At 39.1% G+C, this 23,624-nt stretch overlaps 1 protein-coding gene across 2 annotated transcripts in view; it reads left to right on the forward strand.

Annotated features, from left to right (window-relative positions):
- Nucleotides 1-1,431: 1,431 nt before the first annotated feature.
- Nucleotides 1,432-23,624, forward strand: part of SLAIN1 (SLAIN motif family member 1) — a 49,542-nt gene continuing 27,349 nt past the window's right edge. The window contains exons 1-2 of one of the 2 annotated variants that reach the window (XM_068676738.1): nt 1,432-2,050; nt 5,289-5,428. In XM_068676738.1, coding sequence (XP_068532839.1) covers nt 1,647-2,050; nt 5,289-5,428 — 544 coding nt within the window. In that variant the 5' untranslated portion in view covers nt 1,432-1,646. The remainder of the gene's footprint in view (nt 2,051-5,288; nt 5,429-23,624) is intronic. The other variant, XM_068676732.1, reaches the window with a different exon arrangement.

Below are 23,624 nucleotides of genomic sequence, written 5' to 3' on the forward strand. Positions count from 1 at the left end.
AGCATACGCTGCTAATTATCACTTTACAATCTTAATGGATTAGCATATGTATTTCTAAGAATTAACACTAGTACCATTATTAGCGATAACGACCTGAGAGATATGCCTGTTGCCTGGGGCTAAACATGTAGAAGCTCAATTCTTCTTTTCCTTAGGGGAATAAAGATTATGGCTATCTGTAGTAGTGGAAACTGGATTAGGTTACTCTGATGATGCTTGGAAGAATTGGGGCCAGGAGTTTTTTACACTCTCAACATTTTTCTACTTCTCTCTTCCAAATGGACAGAGGAGACCAAATGAAAATTTTGGATTAAGTGCTGTCTGTTTGCAGTCTGTTACACTGGAGGCTATATGTATTCTCTTCAGTGGTAAAAGTCATATCATCTGGAAGTCAGTGCTTTGTTCCCTGCTCTGGCTTCCTTTCCAGCCATTCTCGTAGCACTAGCTGTTATTACTTACATTGCAAGAGTGCTTAAGAGATTACCGAATAATCGTGGCATTTTCCTATCCACGTGCAGAAAAAGGACTCTTTTTCAAAGAGCATAAACAAAAGACGGGAGGCTTGGACAGGCTGCATGGTTTCCAAGTTTACTTATGACTTAGACAGAGAATCAAAGCAAAGCCTGTCCCTCCTTACACACCAAACATGAGATAGGATAGGGACACTGACAGTGCTGGCTGCTGTTGCTGCTACTCTGTCCAAAGCTGGTGCTGAGCAGTTGGGTGGCGATGAACTGATCCAGACGTCTCTCAGTGGTGGCTGGCCTGGCAATCCATGTGTTTCCTGGAGTTTTGGTCTGCATTTTGTGTCAGAGCTGTAAGAAACTCAGGAGGCTGTCCCCTGTAAGTGTAAATGAACCCAAAGAGGGCCAGACCTGGGTATGTAATGGCTGAGCTGCGGGATGCAATGGGAGGTTTCTTTCAGTACTGAAGGATAATGAAGGATAGCAGATTGATCTGCTTATGTGAACCACGTCAAAGGGAATCCTTTCAATATGGGGGCGATTTTTAATCCCAGGGGTTGTCCTACCCATCACCAATTTCCCCGTGTATTTTTTTTTTTTGTATGCATAGCCCTGTCTTCTTGTTTCATCAGCAGCGCATCTCCCAAACCCATAACCCACATCTCAATGCCACCAATTGGCATTTCTGGCTGCATGGGTGGCCCGACACGACCCCTGGCTGTGACTCCCATTCCCACCCCACTTCAGGCCGCGCAGTGACAGCCCCGCCACCACCGGGCTCAGGGAGAGGGGGCAGCATCCTTGGGCTGGACCCGAGCCGGGGAGGAGCGGGGGGGGCTCCGCGCTCCTCTTTGTTCCCTCCCCGGGCGGCTGCCGGAGTGGGAGGGGACCCCACTCGGGGGAGGGGACCCCACCCGTGGGAGGGGAGGGAAAGAAGGGAGGGGAGGAGAAGGAGGGGAGGAGAGAAGGAGGAGAGGAGAAGGAAGGGAGGGGAGAGAAAGGAGGGGAGGGGACCCCACCCGCATCCCGCTCGCCGCGCACAGCGCAGCGCAGGGCCCCGGGCGCGGTGCTCCCGGTGCTCCCGGAGCCCCCGGAGCCCCCCCGGAGCCCCCCCCGAGCCCCCCACCCCAGCCGCGGTGCCGGGCGCTGCCCCCCGGCGGCTCGGCGGAGCAGGTAGGGAGGATGGAGGCCGCCTTGCTGAAGCCGGCGATGATGGCGGAGGTGAAGGGGAGCGGCTCCGGCCCGGCCGTCAGCGCCGAGCTGGAGGTGAAGAAGCTGCAGGAGCTGGTGAGGAAGCTGGAGAAGCAAAACGAGCAGCTCCGCAGCCGAGCCGCCGCCGCCGCCGCCACCCCCGGCCCGCACCTGCTGCTGGCCCCCGGGGGGCTGCGCCCCTCCAGCCCCCCCGTGCCGCCCTGCGTGCCCAGCCCGGCGCCCCCCCCTACTCTGCAGGAGCCCCTCGCTTATTTCAAGCCTTCTCCCGGCGGCGGGGGGCAAGAAGACAGCGCCCCGGGGGCTGCCACGGTGCTGGACGAGGTGGCGGTGCTGGAGCTGCAGGATGGATGCTGCGGGCAGGACGAGGATACGTGGTACGTGCGGCTCGCCCCGCGGCACGGCACGGCTCGGCACGGCTCTGTGCCATCCCCCGGGCACCGCTGTGGCCCCCCGAGGTGCTCCCGGCACGGGTGGGGGGCAGCGGGAGCGGGGCGGCACGGAGGGGTCGCTGCCCCCTGGTCCGCGCATCTTTAACCCCTGGGGATGCGGGGATCGCCTGGTTTTGGGTCTCAGCCCGGTTTCGGGCTCCGGTTTCCATAAGGAATGGAAATCGAGAGGTCCGTTATCAGGGCAGCGCTGCATCCCCGTCCTAAAGCCCCGGCCCGATTGTCGCAGATCTTCAGGGAGCTGGGAGGGCTTTTGTCTTTTAGGCGCTGATCTAAAGGCTTGTTTGTGCGTCTCGTGTAGTTGCAGGACGCATGGCGGTGTGCTAGTGCGTTAGTGCCCAGAATGAAGCAGAAACGAACGGCAAATAATAAAGCCGAAAATAAAAATTCATAGATTTCATAGATTCATACAGTGTGCGGGCTGGAAGGGACCCGCAGGGATCATCGAGTCCAACTCCTGCGTCCCTAAAGGACGACCCAAAAAATCAGAGCATGTGTCTGATTGTCCAAACGCTCTCAGATGCTTTGACCTAGAGGAACGATTCCTTGAAAACAAGCGGAAGGGGTCATTACAGACTAAAGATATCAATGCATTTAAAAGTCTGGCGCCTCAAAACTCGCCTCAGCAAAGCATGCAGACATCTTAGCAACTATCCACATCCTGCAGAATTACTATGGAAATCATGCTACGTAACCATGTTAAGCATAATTGATGCCCGATTCTGTTAAAGTGTCAGTAATAAAATGTGTATTATCTGTATTCAAATACCTGTTTCAATTGTCTATCAATGCTTCAAGATAGCTTTTAGAATGGTTACAGTATTTAAATAGAGCGGAAGTTTACGTCAGCTTAGAATAAAATACAGCGTAATGCAGCTGAGATACATATAAACATCCTTATTTTGGGACTAGAGATAGGATTTAATAATTAGTCCAAACACCATAAATATTTCTTCAGTGTTGGTTATGTGTAATTCACAGTATGAAATAATGCTGTGCTTCAGTTTTTGAAAACTGCTTTTTCCAATTAAGAGTCATCCAAAAATTGAATAGAAATTCTGCCAGTGCTGCTTCATTGTGTGCATTATTGGTTGTTCAGGGCTGTTTGGGATTGTTGGACCTGCCTTGAATCTGCCTTGAACCTGAGTATCTGAATACTCTCCTCAGTCCTGTAACCCATTGCTTATGATAAATGAGCAGGAATGATTAAACTTTCTTTCACACTGAGTGCTGTAGAATGTCAAATTTGTGTGAACCAGTCATGTTAAACAAAATGTTGTTCCCACTTATTTATATTTGAGGGCTGTACAAAGTCAGCATTATTTTATGTGCCTCAACAGAGTGATGATCTTGATCGAGGTCCTATTTGATTTGCACCCTGGAAGCAATCCTAAATGTTTCCTTGAGGTTAAAACTTATCAACATGTCATGGATGTATGTGTCTGTGGGAAGAATTAGATAACTTATTCTGCTAAGAGTGAGTTGTTTTAGCTGCTCAGCATTTTTTGTTCAAGGCTGAATCTCCATCATTGTCCATCAATGGTCAGCTGTGTGATGTCAGCTGCTTGGGGCTTTTTGTAATATAAGTCTTCAAAGCAAACTGATATCTGGAAAGCTAAAGACCACTGTGTATCCTAGTTGTTGATTTATTAATTTTAGACCTCTTTTTTTTTTTTTTTTTTTTTTTTTTAACTGCAGTTACAAAAAACTAGGACTAGCATCATTGCAGACAAATAAAAACTTCTTTTTGAAAACTTCTTTTTGATTTTCAGCTTTTTAGATATCTGATCATTGAGAATTCATTACTCAGATGTTTAGGTTTTGAAACAGTTCCTCAAGTTAGCAGGATAGTTCAAAGCATTTCTTTTGTCTTTTTTTTTTTTTTTTTTCATTTCTGTTTTTCTCAGGATAATTTTTTAAATGTGTAGCCAAGCACGGCAAGGAAGCAAGGGGAAATGAGTCCTCTCCTCAGAGAAATTCAGCAGTTGAACTCAGCTGGAATTGCCAAAGGAGATACTGATTGCAGAGAGATTTATTCATTGTGAGCTGGACAGGGAGTGCTGATTCACTTCACATAAATAAGACACTGAGCAGACATGGGAGAAGAGTTACGCTCAGGGTTGGGTAGCTGTTGAACCAAAACCCTAAAGGTGAAAGACTAAAAGTGGGCACCCGAGAGGTTCAATCATTTTATTGCTGTTGTTGTCTTGCCTTTTTCACCCCCTGTTTGGATGCCAAATTCCTTTACAGTTTGTGGAGTGTTTTGGTGCCAAAAACCTAAGACTGTCTGCAGTCACATTAATCAGAAGTGGTAAGGCCAAGGAGCTGAAAGCCATCTTTGGTGGCTAATAATAGTTTACATCCTGGGAGATTTGTGTTCTCCCAGGTGAGCTGACGCACTAATCTATGAAGACCGAAGCAGCAGCACAGATTCCAGCTTCAAGAATTTACCCGTGCAATCCGCTTTGATACCTGGCTTCCTAATGTGCTTGACCATCTGATTAGTTGCCTGCTGTAGTCTGAGAATAACACATATGTACTAGTTCTTGCATATTTTTTTTTTATTTTTTTTTCCCCCTGTAGGAATTGAATATCAAAATGAGGTTTTCATTGTTTCTCAATGGATGTTTTCTAATCTTAAAAAAAAATGACTGCTGTACAAGTAGGAGAAGATAGTGTGTATAAAAATTACATTATAACCAGCATCCTGACAAGTTGATCAAATCGTAGGTAAAAGTATGAAGTGGGTAACAATGAAATTGTGATTCAAATGTAAATTCAAATGCTGAAATTATCTAATCTCCAGTAAAGATAAATATAGAAGGGAGAAATGGTAGCTTCTTTAGAGCACCTAATGCATTTGAACTTTGGGCTGTGCTGAAATTCTGATGGTGGTAATAATGTGTTGCAAGATTTTTAGAAGAAGTCTAATAGAACCTAGATTTGAAGTTCTGGACCTGTAGAGTTTGTAATTTGTCACCTAGTTTTCTGAGGAGGCAAGAAAACGAGTGAACGAGTGTAAAGTTTTATTCTGGAATGTATTTTGTTATTAGTGTATTGCAGATTTGCACTGTTATAAATTATTAGAGAGCAGAAAGCTGAGAATACAAAAGTAAACTTTTAAGTATTGCTTATCTTGCTGACATTTGTGTGTATTTTGGTTAAGGTTGTATGTCTTGCCTACCAAGACTCTTACCCTTCAAGAAAAATCACTGAGCCCTCTGCAGTGGTGCAGACGTGTTCTGGATCATCCAAGTCCTGAGATAGAGGCTGCAAAACGTTCCCTATGCTTTAGATTGGAACAAGGTAATCCTATTCTTTGAATTTCTCTGCTAGTAAGTTGACATTTTTGGCCTAGCATTTGACTAGCGTTCAGTGTTCAGCAAGCTCCAGAAGTGGCCGACACGCAGTTTTTCCCATGTACCCAAGTATTCCTCCACTCCATGGATGCTAACATTTTTTTTTTTTTTTTTTTTTTTTTTTTCTGGTGATGTAGGTTTAAAAGTATTCTCCTTCTAATTCTTTTCTTCTGCTGCAAAACTCCCACTTTTTATATTTGATATTTTTCATATGTTTCTTAAAATAGGATTTATTGGGCTCTTTGCAAGAAAACTTTGATGCTAACTTTACTATTGGTCTGGCATTGGGATTTGTAAAACAGTGCTTTTGGTTTTATGCAAAACCAAAATTATCAAGATGCAATAAATTTTTAAGGGCATTTTTATCCACATGTAATACAATTATCAGGACTTTGTTAAGTACAGGACAGACAAAGAGAATCTATAACTTGATTGCTTGTACTGCTTTGTTGGTAGACTTGAGTATTGGGATAAATCAGATTGCTGTTCAGTGCCAGTGAATATAGCTGTACCTCAGTGTGCTGAATTTTGTTCTAATTAAGTATCAGCCACCATTATTTTTACTCTTTTATCATACAGCGTTCTCTTAACCTTGTAATAAGTGTTGTTGAAGAAAGTGATTAAGATAGGAATTAAGGTTTATAAGTCACTAGGAAAGAAAACATAAATGAACAGTATAGGAAGATGACAGGAGAAGGAAATAAAGCCAATGGCAATATGAGCATATGGTTGTATAAGTCAGCTACAGTCCTTGTTAAAAGAGATTGAGCAGGTACCTTTATGCTTTGGAGGATAAAGGAAGTTGTGGTTAGTCTCATCCAAAACCAGGCATTTAACTGAATCAGTCTCTGAAGGTATCTGCCTCTTTGCTTTGACTATGAAAGACCCCACAACACTTATTGTCCTAGCAATATGCAGTTGAGCTCATTTGCCTATAGTTAGGTAGGTGAAACTGAGGTCCACATGTTGGTTATCATCCCACCTAACTTTAGGGTGGAATTTGGCTCCTGATTCAGACCACTGAGATCATGTCTGCAGTGTGAACTGGATGCCCGTGCTTGCAATCAGTGCAAGTCTTGTCCAGAGTCAGAAGAAGCTGGGGAGCTGCTCAAAGGGTATGGTGTAGGTGTTGACCCAAGGATGAAAGCAGTGACTCTCTTGAGTCCATTGATGGTGCTTGGCACCCACCTGAAGACACATCTTTGTCATGCAGGGTGTCCCAGTCTGGAGCTGAATCCCAGTGTAGAGTCTACTTTCAGACTGACTCCTGTAGGCATTTAGCACCATTCAAGATGCCCTCAGTTGCCTCTGGATGACTCAGGAAGGATACAGACCTTCCATAGTTTCTGTGCCTTTTCTGCTACTCCTTTGGCCTCCCAAGAGCATCTTGATACAGGCCTGTGCATGTAAGTACAGGCAACAGAATCAAATCCATACTGTGAAGGTAGAAACAAAACAGAGGAATGCATGACCTGTTTTTCCCTTCCAATGTATTATTTTAAATTTAATTGACAATAAAGGCATTAGAAAGGCAATTTTATTGTTTGGAATTTAAATCACTCTATGGTTATCAGTATAATTTCTAAGTAGAAGTCACAGTGAGTAACATTTGTTCCATAGACGTATTGACCATGGGTCACTTTGATCTCTTATGTTTTAGTCATTGTTGTGGCATCATGAATTTCCTGGACTTTGCAGAAAGTTTCTCAGAAATTACAGGCCATGTGTAAAACCCATTATGGGAGCAGTATGTTCAAGGAGGGAATGGACTCGTTTCTACTGCAGCAATTCTATGATAAAATTGTTTTAACTAATATTGACTTAATATTAACTTGAGAGCAGGGGAGGGACTATTTGTGAGGTAGTCTAGTGATAGGACAAGGAGTAATGGATTTAAACTAAAAAAGGACAGATTCAAGTTAGATATTAAGAAGACATATTTTAGTATGAGAGTGGTGAAGCAATGGACCAGGTTGCCCAGAGAAACTGATTCCCCATCTCTGAAAGTGTTCAAGGCCAGGCTGGATGGGGCTTTGAGCAACCTGGTCTGGTGGAAGATGTCCACACCCATGGCAGGGGGTTGGAGCCAGGTGAGCTTTAAGATCCCTTCTAACCCACGCCATTTTGTGATTCTATGATTCTAGTAGTTCAGTTATTATTGCTTGTACCTTTACAAATAGTGTGGGTTAAGAAAGCATCATCTTTCTTACTCTTAATTGTAGAAGTTGGTTTCATATTATTTATTTATTTTCTGGTTTTGAAACCAAATATGAGATTGTTTTAAGAATCTATTAATTCCATTTTAAAGTACAACAAACTTTCTGCAGTCTGACCTTCCTGTTCTTTTATTTTGCTGTCCACTCTGTCAGTAAGCATATATGTATAAATACATACATGTAATTTTATTCTATTTTTAACAAATGACTCAATAAGAATAGCATTCTTAGTTTCTGGTACTAAAGTTTCAAACTTCATACTTGTGAGTTGAACAGTGTTTTCTCCCTTTAGCCATATGCACTGAAAGGGTATTTTAGAGGGATTTTGAAATCTAGTCATGCCTCTTCTGTTTGGCACAGAGTCAATAGTAACACTGATGTATGTGAGAAATATTAAAAATGTAGTGAAAAAACATTTATAATGTACTAGTCTGTGCTTCCTGAGATGTTTTATAGGTAAAATTCGATTAGTAATTTTGTCCATGATGCATCAGCAAAAAATTAATCCAGTTTAGATTCTCATAGCTCTTTAAGCACTATAGTGCACATAGAAATAAAAAGCAGTAAAAATTGATTTTTATCTGCATGGTCAGCACATCTGAATGACTACATGCAGAGAAAAGAGCTGTGAACCAAAAAAAGGTAAAATTTTGTGAGGCTGTTTTTCTGGGTTTTAACTAATTCATGTTCTCTACTTGCAACTTGTAAATCTGTGCTCATTTATTCCTGCTCATGTAAGTTTTCCTTATTGCATTACATTCTGATCTTCATATAAATATTAATTTGTTTTGTGAACTATCCCAAATTAGGATATCTCATAACAAGACTAAAGGTCTTGTGAGAGACTTATGTCAAAGCAATCCTAGGTGATAAAATAATAAAATAACTACTTGATTTTTCAGGCTCAAGAGTCACTTGGATCATGCTTTTCACCTTGCTGTGCTTACCAACCTGTTTCTCTCCTAGTGAAAAAAAAGTGTTTTATGTGTTTCATGGTGGAAATAAGATTTCATCTTGGAATAAATCATTAAGGGCATAAGCACGGTGGTGGTATCCTGCAGGTGGTTCTTCTGTGAAGCACTGTGACAAGCTTCTCATCATTCCTCTGGTCTACCAATAAGTAGTTAAAGCTTATATCTAGTTTATAATGAACTAGGTTTATTACAAGCCCTACTTCTGTGGACTGAGCGTGCTAGCTCTAAGGAGGATGAAAGTTAAATGTAACCTCATATGATAAGATCTTTGCTTGGATTTTTTCCTGTTTTTCATGAGCAATTTGTGATGAGGTATTGTTATTTTTATTTTATTTTTTTAATGGCCTGACCTGGATCACTTTTTTATTATTTTGCATTCCTCATTCTTGTTTTCTGTGAAACTTTTCTGGTTTGTTTTGTTTACTGCAGCTCTCTGTGCAAAATCAATTCCCCGTCACTCAGTTTTTAGTATTGCTTTCTATCTTGTTTCCTGAGATTCATTCATATCAGCAGGGTCACATAATAGTCTTAAAGCTGTGATGGAGCTTCTATATTTTTTTGCTAATACTTGAGGATACTGGGAGATGTCAGTGTTAAGTCCAGTGAGAAGAGGGATGTGGCATGTAAACTTCTAGATGCTGCAGGTTGGTATAACTCCTCTGAAATCGATGAAATGATGTTGATTTACACCCTGGCTGAAACTACACTATGTAGCTTTGCTTCTGTAAACTGCTGTCGAGCAGCCGGATGGATAAACTGAGGAGTTAAGAGGCTTAGCAAGGAGTCAGTCTGTAGGAGCTCAGCTTTTATGCAGAGCTTCAAAGCATATCTCATCCAGTTCAGCCTGCCAGACAGAAAACCTCACTTCCTTGGAGAATATGAAATACTGGTTAGATTCAGAGTTTGCCTTGGATGAATTTTCATTCAGAAATGAAATTAATTTATATCCTTAAGGTTAAACTATTATTCGTTTAATAAAGTAAATAACATATTTCAAGATGGATGCCATTTTGTTGTCCATGGATATGGTATGTTGTAAAACAGATCCACTGTCAGTTCTTCCTTTGTTTATGATTTTACAAAACCCAAGAACCCAAGAACCTCATCAGTGAAATTGTAGCCTTTATTGTGCTAGATCCCAATGTCACATCAATTAAGTTTGATGTCCAAACAAATAACAAACCTGCAAGAAAAATGGAGTGGGGTGGAGGAATATGTAATTCAGCAGAACTATATTCTCTTTACCTGTAAAAAGTCTTAGCTGATAGGGTCCCAGAGAGAATGTTTCACCTGGATGAGAAACTTTGTGCTCACACAGAACTGGGCCATGTTCTGTCCTGTTCACCTAATTCTGTTTTTGCTTCCCAGGGGTTCATCTTGAAGTCATTTAGTTTGACATCTTTAAGATATAAAATACATCTTTAAGATATAAAATACATCAGCTACTAAAAATTGCAGTCATTAGGAACTTTTACACTGTGCTCTGTTAACAGCAGAATCAAACAGGAGATACTATAAAAAAAGCTTATATTGTGTATTGAGTTGAATCCAGTGGTGGTTTTGAACTTCAAGTGGTTTTCTTTTTTTTTTTGTTTGTTTTTTTTTGTTTTGATGTGCATTGATGCATCACACATGTATGTTATGGCATTCAGGACAGGATTAAGATCTAATACAGCTTTCTTGTCCTTATTTGTCATATGTAATGGAGATTAAAATTTTACACACAATGGTTTTGGGGTAGCAAATGATAATGTCCTGAAGCTTGCAAATGATAGGATTGTTGTTTCCATCATAAATAATATAATTTCTAATGCTCTAGAATGAATGAAAGAACTGGCAAGACCAATTCAGTTCCTCTCTGTATGCGATTCTGATAACAAAACGTGCTGGGTATCTGTAATTCCTGTCAGCATCTCAGTACTTTTGGGGAGATACGACATTGACCAGGAAAAGATGTATAGCTGTCTTTCCCCACAATGCAAGTTAAGTGCTCAGAGCACACATATACATTTGTAAGAATTATTTCCTGTTAGATTTCATTTGTTTGAAATAACCCCTTGTAACACCTGTATAATTCCAAGCAGTTCTTAGAGGTTTTGCAAGTGTTGCTGTCACTGGATTTTCTAACACAGTTGCTGAAGATGATTTGTATATTTCAATTGGGAAAAATTCATGTTTTATATTCTACTTGGAACCGTGTGCTTGTATTTCAAATACAGTATTTCTCTTCTGCACTGGAACGTTTCTACTCTGCACTTCAAGATAGAAGTGCTTGGTTAAAAATTCTTATGACAACAAACGCATAGAAGATCAGACACTTCATTCACAGTGCAGATATCCCTTGTCTTTTTAATATGGCTCTTAGATATGACATCTACTTTTTATTAAACTATAATAAGCATGCTACTTAAAAATTTATTTTCATATTTGGGAATTGACTGTTATGTGACTTGTAATTAAATACTTTCTTAGAACTGAGTTCTAGTTGTCATTATAATTATGAGAAAATGCAGAATTTGCAATCTGAAGTCCATAATTTAAAGGATTGTAGAGTAGTCATGTAAGGTATTACCTCTGTAGAGATGATATCTGTCCCATTTTAGAATGCTGTAAGGTAGCATAAGTCTAAAGACAATAGTAGTAACATCATCCTTGACAGTTATCCTAAAAATACAGGCACTGTTATTGTTATCCAGTGGATTACTAATCGCTGTTTTTGTTACCAAGGTATAAAACTGCTTTCCCAGATAGAATTTAAAAACAAAACTAGGTTTTATTAATGGGCACAGATCATCCTCTGAGGATAATTTTTCTGTGGGAAAGAGAATATTTTCAAAACTAGACTGTTCTGGAAGCTGTCATATAATTTTTCTCCTGATAGTCTGTGTATCTTGCTCACTGTTTGCTAGTCCCCAAATGATCATTATAGCTTTTATATTATTCTCATTATCTTTCACTGCCAGTTTTTGATATCTACAGAAGAGAACTGGAAATAACATTTAAGGATGTAGATGAGCCTCCCCCATGTGGTAAATAGAGGTAGCACTGCTTCTTTATAAAGATATTGTTTATTTCTTTTCTTCAACTTTCAGGGAGCACTTTGTTTCTTGTCTTTGTAGCATTGCATCTTTTGTTCAGATTCTTCTGTGCCATGATGTCTATCTTCTGAGAGCTGTTTTACTTCTAGGATATAGTCCACAGGCTTGTAAATATGACATATAGTCTTTGTTCTCAGTAGCTCAACTCGTATTTTAATATATTAGAAAGAAGTTGATTGCACTTTCTTTACCAAGTGTTCCACATCCAGTATATCTGTTTTCACGTTTTATGGATATACAACATATAGACCAGAAATTAGTTTTTAACTGGGCTTTGTGCAAATGTTCTTGTAATACAGTAAAACTTTCTGACACCGACAATGGAATATAGTCAGTAAGCTTTGATCTGAATATTAGTGAGGAGTGGGCATTCACAAATCATAGAATCATAGAATATCCTGAGTTGGAAGGGATCCATGGAGTCCTGCATCCAAGTCATTTATGAAAAGATTGAAGAGAACTGGCTTAAAATGGAGCCCTGCAGAACCCCACTAGATTTGTTTGATCTTTTTAATTTTTCAAGACGGGTTGTCAGTTTGAATGTTAGAGACACTGTATTTTATAAAAATCACATTCCTGAGTTTTCAAAGCCATGAAAAAAATTGTGTCAGAAACAGAAGTGGTGTTTAGACTGTCAGCTCTTAGGGACAGGGGCTGTAATGTATTATATCCTTCAGGAGTAGCTCGTATAATGTAATACTAGTTTCATTGGACTCCGGGTAATACCACAGTAGAAGGCCTTAGTAAAAGAGAAATATTGAATGCTGTCTTCAGAATTTGAATCTGACTTTATATTTTAAAGGTATTTGACAATTTGGCTCCATGCACAATTCTAATTATGTTTATTGCTTCATAGTGTGTTTTAAGTTTGTTAAGGGAGCAGGAAAAGATTTTGTGGCCTCTAAATGTGGGTAATATCAGCTTAATTGTCTGTTCTGTTGTTGCCTGAAAATTGAGAGGACTGGGTTCAACATCCTAATGCTTTTAGGTCCTTTCTCTCATAGAATCATTCATAGAATCACAGAATAGTTGAGGGTGGAAAGGACCTCTGGAGCCCATCTGGCCCAACCTCCTGCTCAAGCAGGGACACCCAGAGCAGGCTGCCCAGGGCTATGTTCAGGCAGCTTTTGAAGATCTCCAAGGAGGGAGGCTACACAGCTTCTCTGGGCAACCTGTACTGGTGCTCAGTTATCCTCACAGTCAAAAAAAGTTTTTCCTGATGTTCAAACAGCATCTCCTGTGTTTCAGTTTGTGCTCATTGCCTGTTGTCCTGTCACTAGGCACCACCATATCTCTCAAGCAAAACACTTCCAAACCTTCTTAGTGCTCTTTATTCCTCCATCCTAACACATAGGAAAAGCAGGAGAGAGAGTATGTAGGCAAGCACTAAATATGACAGGATAAAGTGATGGAAGGAGTCATTGTTTCTCTGTGGTGTCATCAAGTTTCTTTTTGTCATTTCTGCTTCATGTACTGTAGTGTATTGAACATTACAAGTGTCTCACAATTGTTTCTTAACTTACTTTGAAATAGCGGGTTTGAAATACTTCACTGTAATTACAAATTAATCTTTATTTATAAATAAAAAAAAGTCTCTTTGTGAGGAGGCACGTATGTTTTTGTGTTGGACGTATTCCAAGAAAAAGATATCGTTATTTTTGGTATATGTGGGTGCTGATAAGTTTGAAATTATTACTTTGATGAAACAATTTATTTTTTTTTAGTGAATAGCTGGAAAAGCATCTTAAACTTTGCTGTCTAAGCTCATTTCTGTTTATTGTGGACCTGACTAGTTCTGGGGGTGAAAATGCTTAAAAAGATACTGTAGAGTGCTTTTTATCCCACAGAGTAAGGCTTGGGAAGAAAGGTGTTGCAGAAGTGTAATAATTGTGTTGATGGTTTTTCTGTAACTTGTGTGCTTTTGACTATTCTGTTTTGTGCTATTCTCATGCTTTCTCTGTCGTACTGTACTCTTTGTTGATAGTGTTATACTCCTCTCTCTTTTCTGTGTTACGTGTTTGCAAGAAGCAAGTATTGCCTCTTTGTTAAATGTCTGTTCAGTTCTCACTGCAGTGTAGGTACCTACGGGAAGTACTGACAAGGCAAAATTTGCTTAGGGTGTCTCTGGAGAGGTGTCTGAAATTTTTTTAGAAGAGCCTAAATTTAGCAACATGCTCTGAGTTAGTGCCAGGAGGAGACAGTCTTTCTCTTGGGAGTCTGAAGAGAGTAGTCTCTCTAAAAATTGTCATTACAGAAGTCCTGACCCCACAGACAATAATAACGATGACAATGGTATCTATATCAAATATCTGTATGTCATTTTACTCATTTTTCTAGAAGTGGCTATCTTGTTAGTGCTTCTAAGTGTGATGCTAGATTGGTGTTGTACCTTAATTCTACAGTAGGATGTATATTCCTGATACTTTCCTGTTACATTTATCAGTCACTTAAACCTGTATCAGAATTTTCTTAATCCCAGCATTGTGGTTTTTGACCTATTTGGATGAAAGCTGTATTTTACAATATCTTTTATTTTTTGAAGGATTTTATATCTTTTCTCTGCTTTGAGTAAAAGTGTTAACACTTTCTCATAATAACCTTGTCACTGTGACACCTGCTCTGTGTATCCAAAAAGCACAGGGCTCCTGGAGGGTAGTGCTGCTTTTAACCTTGATTTGAGCCTAACTTTTACCTTTTCTGCTCTGATGTGGTATAGGCAGTGGCTATACTTGTGCCACTTGTGCACACAAAAAGAAGTGTGACATCTTGCAAGAGAGTGTTAGATTCAGAAATGTATCTAGAGAGTGTCCCTTGCAAAACCCTCCTGCCAAAGGTTTAAAATGTAAATAAAGGCATCAGGTAGACACAGTTGTAGGGGAAACTGTAATGTTGCATTTAAGGCTGTTTCTTGGATGTAGGGGAGATTTGGGACTTACCCATAGTGTTAGAAAAAACATAGGGTTAATGCTTGAATTATTTGATCTTTTTCACTTTGTGATATGATAAAGTTATATCCTTATGAACACATATATTTCGGTTCCATCTGGTATGTAATTATTATCTTATGCTGTTAAGAGAAGGGTGTGAAATTGTCATTCTATGAGTCTGTTGTTTACAGAACAGGCTCCTTACCTGTTCTCCTTACCTCCATTGGAGATGGTGGGCTCTATTTGAAATAAATGAGTCAGTGTACAAAAGAAAAAGAATTACATATGCTATCAACATTTTAAATTTAGGAAATTCAAATTAGCTATATTTTTCTTGCAGCCAGTAGTTCTTCTGAGAAAAAAAAATTACATCTGTTTGACTTGGATTTTAATTGTTGTTAGTGTGTCTGCTTAACAGTATAGTATATGTCTCCTTGGAACTGTCTTCTATCCTATGTGGCAGGTGGAAATGAAATTCTCTCATTAATAGAGAGGAACCCTAGGCCCTTCTCTGAAGTAGTATGCTAACTGCTCAGTCACAGTCTGTTTTTGCTTTTCCTCTAGTCCAATGAATAGACTAAAGGAATAGGAGAGCTTCAACAGAAGATCATGAAAGCTCCTTGTGTTTGTTTATACAGTTTGCCGTAATTCTTACATATTTGTGAAGAGTTTTAGTTGATGTGATTTTCTTGTTGTTGTTGGAATGGCTCTTTCATTACTGTCTGCTCCATTCCTTTATTCAGCACCTGAGACTCAAGCTGCAGAAAGGGAGCCTGTCCAGCAAAATGTTGTGTGACTGCTGTGGTTGCAATGACTTTTGTACTGAATTCACAGGAAGAGAAACATGATTGCACTGACAATTGTAGATCTACCAGTACAAAGACACAAAGACTCAAGAGATCACAAAGCAGCTGTTGTTCTCTAGGGTTGAAAACATTTCCAAAAGAGTACTATCATTGAGCATTTTAAACTGCTTCTGGCTGAGTAAACTGGACCCGTCTAATGTACAGTTGTTAGAGATTAGAGAGACTTTATTTCTGCACAAAAAAGCCCTATCAGGTTAGCTGGTTTTGAAATCAGGCCTCCTTCTCAGACTGGATTTAAGAATTTAGACTTCACCTGTCATTTTTTGCTATGTAGAAAGCAGATTGCTGACAAGATGAAAGCCTCTGATGTTCTTGGTGGTCTTGCAAGTGGTCTTGAAAGGTAAACATGTATATGGAGCACATACAAGATCTCACTGTTGCTTTATCAAAACATAAGTATACCATAAGACTTGCTCCTGGTAATACGTCAAACTTGTCTAGCTTCAGTAAATCCACACATGGCAGTGCAGTGCTGCATGGATGATATACGTGGATATATATATACATAGTCCCTTGGATCCAATTTAAATACATGTCATGATACTCCTAGTATTTCAATTTTCACATCTCTAGCTACCATATACATGTATGTCTGTATTTCTCTGTGTTAAACATGCTGTAAATGATTTCAAGATAAGGTTAAAATTTCTTTACTTAAACCTTCTTAAATGTCAGGCTTGACATCTCTAGTCAGGGACTGAGGTGTCTGCTGAAAAACAGATGTCCCCAGAGTAAGATTCATCTCATGCTGTCTTTCTCAAGTGGCTGGAAGGGACAGAGAGGAGCACAGCTGTTTAGGTAGGACTGGAGGTTGAGTATAAACTTTGAAAATTAGTTGATCTGAATACTGACCACAGAATTTATTAAAGATGAAGGGCACACTGAATTTTGCAAAATGTTGTTCTCCACTTCTCCTCTTCTGTGTGGCTAAAATTCAGATTGGCTTCCATACCATTGCTTTTGTAAGAATTATCAACTATCAAATAAAATGAATTCACAGTGTTTATGTATGTTGTGGTAAACTGGAATTGATCCATGGAAAGGAGGCCTTCCACCACTGTAAAATTAACCTGAGACATTCATAATGTTTCCTTAATATTAAGGCAGGAAGGAAGGTAAAAAAAAAAAAGTAAAAAAAAAATGGTGTTATGATAAGCTTTTGTAATTATATCTCATATCCTAGATAGCAGGAGAAGAAAACTCCTAGTAGTAGAAAATCAGATTGCTAATCTAAAAACTATTAAAATCATGAAAAGCTGACTTCGGTGTCATTACAATGTCTTTATGTTAGGTCCTTAAAGTATTTTGGTTGCTAATGAGATGAATATCAAATAACTTTGAAAGGAGTTTGAAAACTATTCTTTATGGCCTAAAATTTGACAAACTAATATTCAGGATTTACTCTTTCTAATGTCACTGAAAATACGATAAATTAATGCTCTTGTGTTAGCTGGCAGTGATTAGTACAAAACTGCTTAAAACTCTGGAGTTTGACTGCCTGTAGTCAGAGATTTTACTTGATGAGGACTTTGCAAAACTTGACTAGACACAGTGGGGTTCTTCTGATACACATTACAGAGGTAGGCATGGTGTTCTTGCAGTTGTGCCAATGTCAGGAAGGTCAGGTCTGCACTGGAGACCTGAATGTAACATAGTTTTGTTTGTTAAGAATGTGAAAAGAACGTGAATCCATGACCTGCCTTGGAAGGAGCCTCTGGTATACTCATATAGTTGTTCTGGAAAAAAATCATCTTATTCTTATAACTTTAGTTCATGGCATGTTTGTAGAGTGTGGACATAAAGAACAACTTTTCTCAGTGGTGTAAGAGTCATTTAGAAGTCCCTCAATATAGTATTGTCAAAATAATCTTTCAGCAACAGGTCTATTTGGTCTTTATTAAGTAAAGAATTGAGTGGATATGTGGAGTAGACTCGTTCCGGGAAACAACTTCTTCGAGCTGCAAGAAAGATGCCCATGGAAATGCTCATTCTCGTAACTTGTAGCTTAAGGAGTAATCTGACAGAGAATTGTCCAAAAATTATTTTACATTTGCCAGCTGTCAGTAGCTTTTACTGTAGCTGAAAAAGACTGTCTCTGCATCTCCATATCTTGTACATGGGTGGATGCAGCATCTATGTGAATAGGGGATGTGATACTGCTGCTCCTTCCCCTTGGATACTGAGGCAAACTCCCCCCATCTAGGTAGTCCCAAGGGACACAGCTGCGTGACTGGGGAACATAAGAACCTATAACAGAAGTCTCATACCCAATGTATGTACCACATGGAGTAGCAGCTTAAAAGCCCACTTTTGAACAATAGGTAACCATGTCCAAAGGAATGACAGGTCAGGTTTCTCCTAAGTCAACTTTATCACCAGATATTTTTTAGGATGATGAAGTGCTTACTTAAGTGCACAGTTTTTTTATTCATGGGCCAATACTGTTAGCAACCCTCCCTACCCTCCACCCCCTCACCCTAACATGCATTATTATGCTTATAGATAATACTAAGTTTTCCTCTTTGTTGATCCAGAATCTTGGCTAGTGAGGGTGTTGAATTCAGCATACTCAAGAGAATGTGCCTTGGAAGGTTTGTAGAGGTATTACTTCCCACCTCCCTTCTGAAGAGTGAGTCACATAGTCTCTCTAAATAGCAATCCTGGTAACTACTTTCTGTCTCAAAATCTTCTGACCTGTCCTTGAGATCTAGTACTGGGATAGTAGGTGTTTCTTATGGGGCAATTTCCATCTCCTCTTCTGGTTAGGGCAGCTTAATTAGCTTTTTTAATATATATATATATATTTATATTATTATTTTTATTTATTTTTTAATGACTTTATTAGATTATGGTCCTGGCTTTAGACTTTAAACTTTTTTGGCTTCTTTACAGTATACCTGAAACTTGGTTACATAACTTGATACATTTTATGTAGAAACAGGAAATACTAATTGTATTTATTCCGGTGAATACTATATAAGCTTTGCACAGGAACAACATGCAAAAGGCAAACCCTACAACAGTCTATTTTCATGTTAGGTTGCTTAGATAGCATCCCCTTCCACAAATCCACATTGTTGATACCTTTGCAGTCAAAAGCACCTCTCCAAGGGACAATCATGGTGTGGAAGTTCTGAGTCAGAGAAAACAGATTTAAGTTCTTCATCTATTTTTGATAATGCTGTCCTCCACAGAACTGTGGTGATAGTGCCGCACAGTCATCTCAAACTGGTAGTTACTAACCCTACTGCGTGAGAGCTACATCCTGGTAAAGTATCTCTGATGAGGATGCTGCAGGTGTTGAATTATCTAGGCTGTGGAGATAACTCCTGCAGCTGCATAATCCTGGATGCTTGTTTATCTGCAGACATTCCCATGATTCCTTCAGACCTCGAAGAGGACATTGTACTGTTCTGCAGAGCAAATGTCTGCTGGGTGGGAGTGGTATGAGTGATATGGCATACATAGATTTCCAGGGCTGGCAAGCAGCAGGTTAGTGAAGAGAGCTGCTGAGACCCAGGCAGGCTATTTCTCAGACCTGGGAGACACTTCAGACCTGAAAGCCAGCATTTAAAGAAAAAAACTAAAGGGCAGTTTTCATTTCAAGACTTAGTCATCCACAAATAACAAAAACAACTATAGCAAATGGAACGTGTAAACCTGCACTGAGTGATTGCAGGTATGTTTCCCATAGTATTCTGTGAGATTTTGCTGTATCACACAATCACTGAAATATAGACAAAGCAGTTAACAAACCTAATGAATTCAAAGGAAAAACAAACAAAACAAACAAACAAACAAAAAACAAACAAACAACTGAGATCATCTTCACCATGCTTATGCAATAAGCATGAGATTTCTGATTTTGTTGGTGGTGTTGTTACAGAATATGTCTTTTTCAGAATGGTAATATGAGTAATCAATGACAGACCTGTGGTTTAAAAAGGAATATGTAAAGTATTTCACAAATTGTGCCAACCAAAGCATTTTCCCTTTGGATTAGCAGGCAGTGTTAAATGGATAGGGAGAAAAATGTGATTTACACTGATCATTATGCTCAGAATGTTAAAACGATATGTGTGCCATATCTTCTGACACTGCTCTGCTTAAATCTGCTTTTCCATTTTGTAGATTGAATGGGAATGCCCCTGTGAGGACACCTGTTTCACGCTAGAGGAATGAAAACACCATTCATAAATTGGTAGGGTGTGGAGCTTTCTGCAAGATTATTTGAACTATGTGAGACCAGATTAGTTATACTGGATAGTTTGGATGCTGTTAGTTGCTAGTGAAGCTGTGCTGATTGTGGAACTGGTGTTAGTTTTTCATCAAGGTCTGACGTTTCTTTAGGTATATAGATGTACCAGCCTCCTCCTGTTCTGGGCTCTTAGACACTCTGCTCTGCTCTGTGGTGTAAACAAACCTGCAAGTCTCTCTTCGATCCACATATTTCACACTTATCCCTTATCCCGTCGATCCACTTATTCCACATGTGGAATAAGACAACTTAGGTTTCTATGGTTGTGTCTTCCTCTAATCTTTTTATATGGAAATATAACCCACTTTCTCTTCAGCAGGCATACACATCCTGTTCTAACTTCAGTCTTGCCTGCAGGAACTGCTTCCCTTTCAGATCTGCTAGCTGAGATGATTACATGACATTTTTTGGATGCTAATTGTTAAAATCAAAATATGATGGAATTTCCAATGATGTTACTCTGCTCTGTGCTATATGTGTAAGTAAGTAATTATTGTAAGACATTAAGTTCATCTCACCTTCCTTTTGGCACATCGTAGAGGCTGTTCTCTAACAAGCATTTCTTTTGGAGGCAATGGTAACTTCATCAGCCCCACATTCCTGCTGCTCTTTTCTGTTTCTCCATCTCTCTCTTAAATGTCCTGACAACTTGCCAGCATCTTCCTGGTAAATTGGAACAAAGAACTCTTCTTTATTAAAAAAAAAAAAAAAATTACAAAAAGTTCATTTTAGCAAAGATGAATTAATTGGTCTAATTGACCATGAAGTCTTGCAAGGGCAGTTTTAATTGCTGGTACAGTGTACCGGTACAGCTGAGAGGATGGCATGGGGAGGGCTGGGGTAAAGCATCATCCTGTAAGAAGGTAGCAAGGCCTCCCCTTCAAGCTGCCAAGAAAGATGTGCAACAACTTTAATTGGATTGTGAAAACCGTTTAGGTTGGATGATTGCAAGCATTGCTGTGCTTTAGTGCTACAGAGGAGTTGTCTTTTTCATTTGCTTTGAGAAAGAGAAAACTGAAGGCAGTCTCTCAAATCTGCTTCTAAGCTCTGTTTATTGTTCCCTGTAATGAATGTTGTCAGAGTTAGTTTCTTTTGAATATATGCAGAGATCTGTATCTGAGCCAGTTACACTGGGCTCCTTTTGTAGTCAGTGGAGACAAACAGGCACAGCTCTTGTCCTTTTAAAGCGGAGGGAAGGTGAATCATGCCCTGTTTTTTCTCTTTTGAGTATATTCTGTCCTGTGGTGACGAGGTCAGCCATAAATGTCTATACATAAGTGCGTCTTTATTGTGTCTCTGTGACACAGGTTCCTGTGCCCTAAAGCACTATAAATAGATAACTAGAAGAGAGTGATAATACGGTGAAAGAGCATACACGCTTTCCCTGACACTCACAAATGTATTTCCAGTACAGAGACTGACTGAACCAGATGTGATTTCTGATTTAGATGTAATCATTTAACCTGAGTGAACTCGTGTGGTCTCCCCGTGTAAAATTTAGCATTCACAGTGTCCTTTAGTAGAATTCCTTATTCTGGAAGCTCCTAGTTCTTTGTTTGAAGACTCTTAACATTAAGTGATGCAAACACCCTTCTTAATGAATGAGATTATTATAGTTTGGCAGAAGAGATTGGGGCTATAGATTTGTTCCAGGTTATCTTATGTAGTAATTCTCATGAGAATGAGTCTTCTGCTTAGGTAATTGTATCTTGTTTCAGGCTAGTTGAAATGTGAGAGCTTGTATGCTTATGATTCTGATTAAGAATCCACTAAACAGAAGGAAAATACATCAGACTAGCAGTTTATATAAAATGGCACTTGCTGAATATGGGAGCTGGGGAGAGAACAGATATTTGGGCCCTAGGTCATTCCTTAGGTCTAGTATTTCAGCACCATATTTGGCCAATTTCTCTAAAAAGGGAGACTTGGAAGCCAGATTTGTCTGTTACCTCTTCCCTGAAAATTTGTTTTTGGATCTGTGCATGCAGGGAGAGTTGTGTGCCCGGAAAGAAAATAAATGCTGAGACAATTACATTTTTCATGAAGCATCTGTACTTGAATGTTTATATAACTGGTTGATTAAAAGTTCACCTAAAAAGAAGAGGCAAACTAAAAGAAAAAAAACAAAAACAAAAAACTAATTATCCAAAGCACATAGTTTTTACAAGGGAAGGTATCCTTTTTTTTCCTTTCTTTCTTTATTTTTATTTTATTTTATTTTATTTTATTTTATTTTATTTTATTTTATTTTATTTTATTTTATTTTATTTTATTTTATTTTATTTTATTTTATTTTATTTTTGTAGGAGGCATGTCACTTATAGCTCTCAATTCCATTTTCTTTCTATTTTTTTGAATACCTTCAAAAAATCAATTTTATGAAAAAGTTGGGTTGGGAAGTGGTGGTTAGAGACTCTGCAATTCAGTACACTACAGTTGGAATGTAACGTAGTAATTTTTCCAGTATATAATGTGTCCAAAGACGATTTTCAGATCAGCCTTTCATTAAATTACTTTGAAATAGAGTAGCTCATCTGTCTTAAAAAATGTAGAAAACTTACCTGCCCATACTGATAGGTAATAATTGGCACAACTGGAATATGTCTAACAAAGTACAGCATTCCCAAGTCTTATTTAGATTTATATTTTGTTCACCAGTCGCAGTGTGCCAAACACATGCTGTTGATTACATTGCTTTGCTGTACTAGGTGGAAGTTCTAGAAACTACTGACATTTAGATACACTTTCTGATTGTACTTTTAAAAGAGGCCTATGCTATCTTTGTGGGGGGCAGATCTTGAGGTATGTGAATTGCTGTAGTTTGATGTATTTAGACAGTAGTAAACCAATACAAACCAACAGAACTGCTTTCTCATTCTACACTAATATTTAATCCTTTTACGGTATTTTTCAAAAAGGACTTGCTTTATCTGAATGAATTGGGAAACAAGCTTTTTCTGGTCTCACATACACTTAAAACTAACATTATTTGAAAGTGGGCAATCTTTATTAATTCTCTGAGCTCCTCCTAATGTATCACTGTGTGGTGTAGCCATAGTGGCAGTTGTTCTCTTCAGACATTTGACATGGAATTTGAAGTTGATTTGGATTGTTCTTTTTGTAAAATGAGTATTTAATCTCTCTTTTTGATTTATTTAATTATTTTACATGGCAATCCTGTGTATTGACTACTAAAAACACTGTGAAAATGTAGAATTTTGTAGCAGAATCGCATTCTTGCAAAAAGCAATCAAATGAAAACATTTAATTGATATGTAATTTCTCACTAGCTAATCTACATTAAGAGTTCAGGAAGTCATATAATTTAGCATAGAAAAACAAAGAAAACTGAAGGAAAATATTGGCATTTATTTATTCAACCACTGCAGTTTGGTTATGGAGGTTTAAGGATAAATACATACACAAAATTTTATTTTGGAGACCCTTGTTTATGGACTTGTGTGGTCTACAGTTACAGAGTTTATCTTTGTCATCATTGCATCTGGGGAAAATGAGGTACCTTGCCTCTCTTGAACAAGACATCAAGGGACAAAAACAGCAAACAAGCCCCAGGAGCATTTTGTGAGATGGGCATGGCAGTGCAGGGAAATAGTTTTGGACAATGCCAGATTCAGTGTGAGTGAAAATGTGCATTAAACATATGAAATGTGACTCTATGCTGATGGCAAAGTTTCTACTGGTAACTGAGTGGCTAAGGGAAATACAGCTGTGGTTTTAAAACCATAAGAGCTAAAACAAGCTGTTGAGATGACCACGACTGCTGTGGGAGACTGGAACTAAGAG

Source organism: Anas acuta, chromosome 1 (assembly GCF_963932015.1).
Source record: "Anas acuta chromosome 1, bAnaAcu1.1, whole genome shotgun sequence".
NCBI lineage: Eukaryota > Metazoa > Chordata > Aves > Anseriformes > Anatidae > Anas > Anas acuta.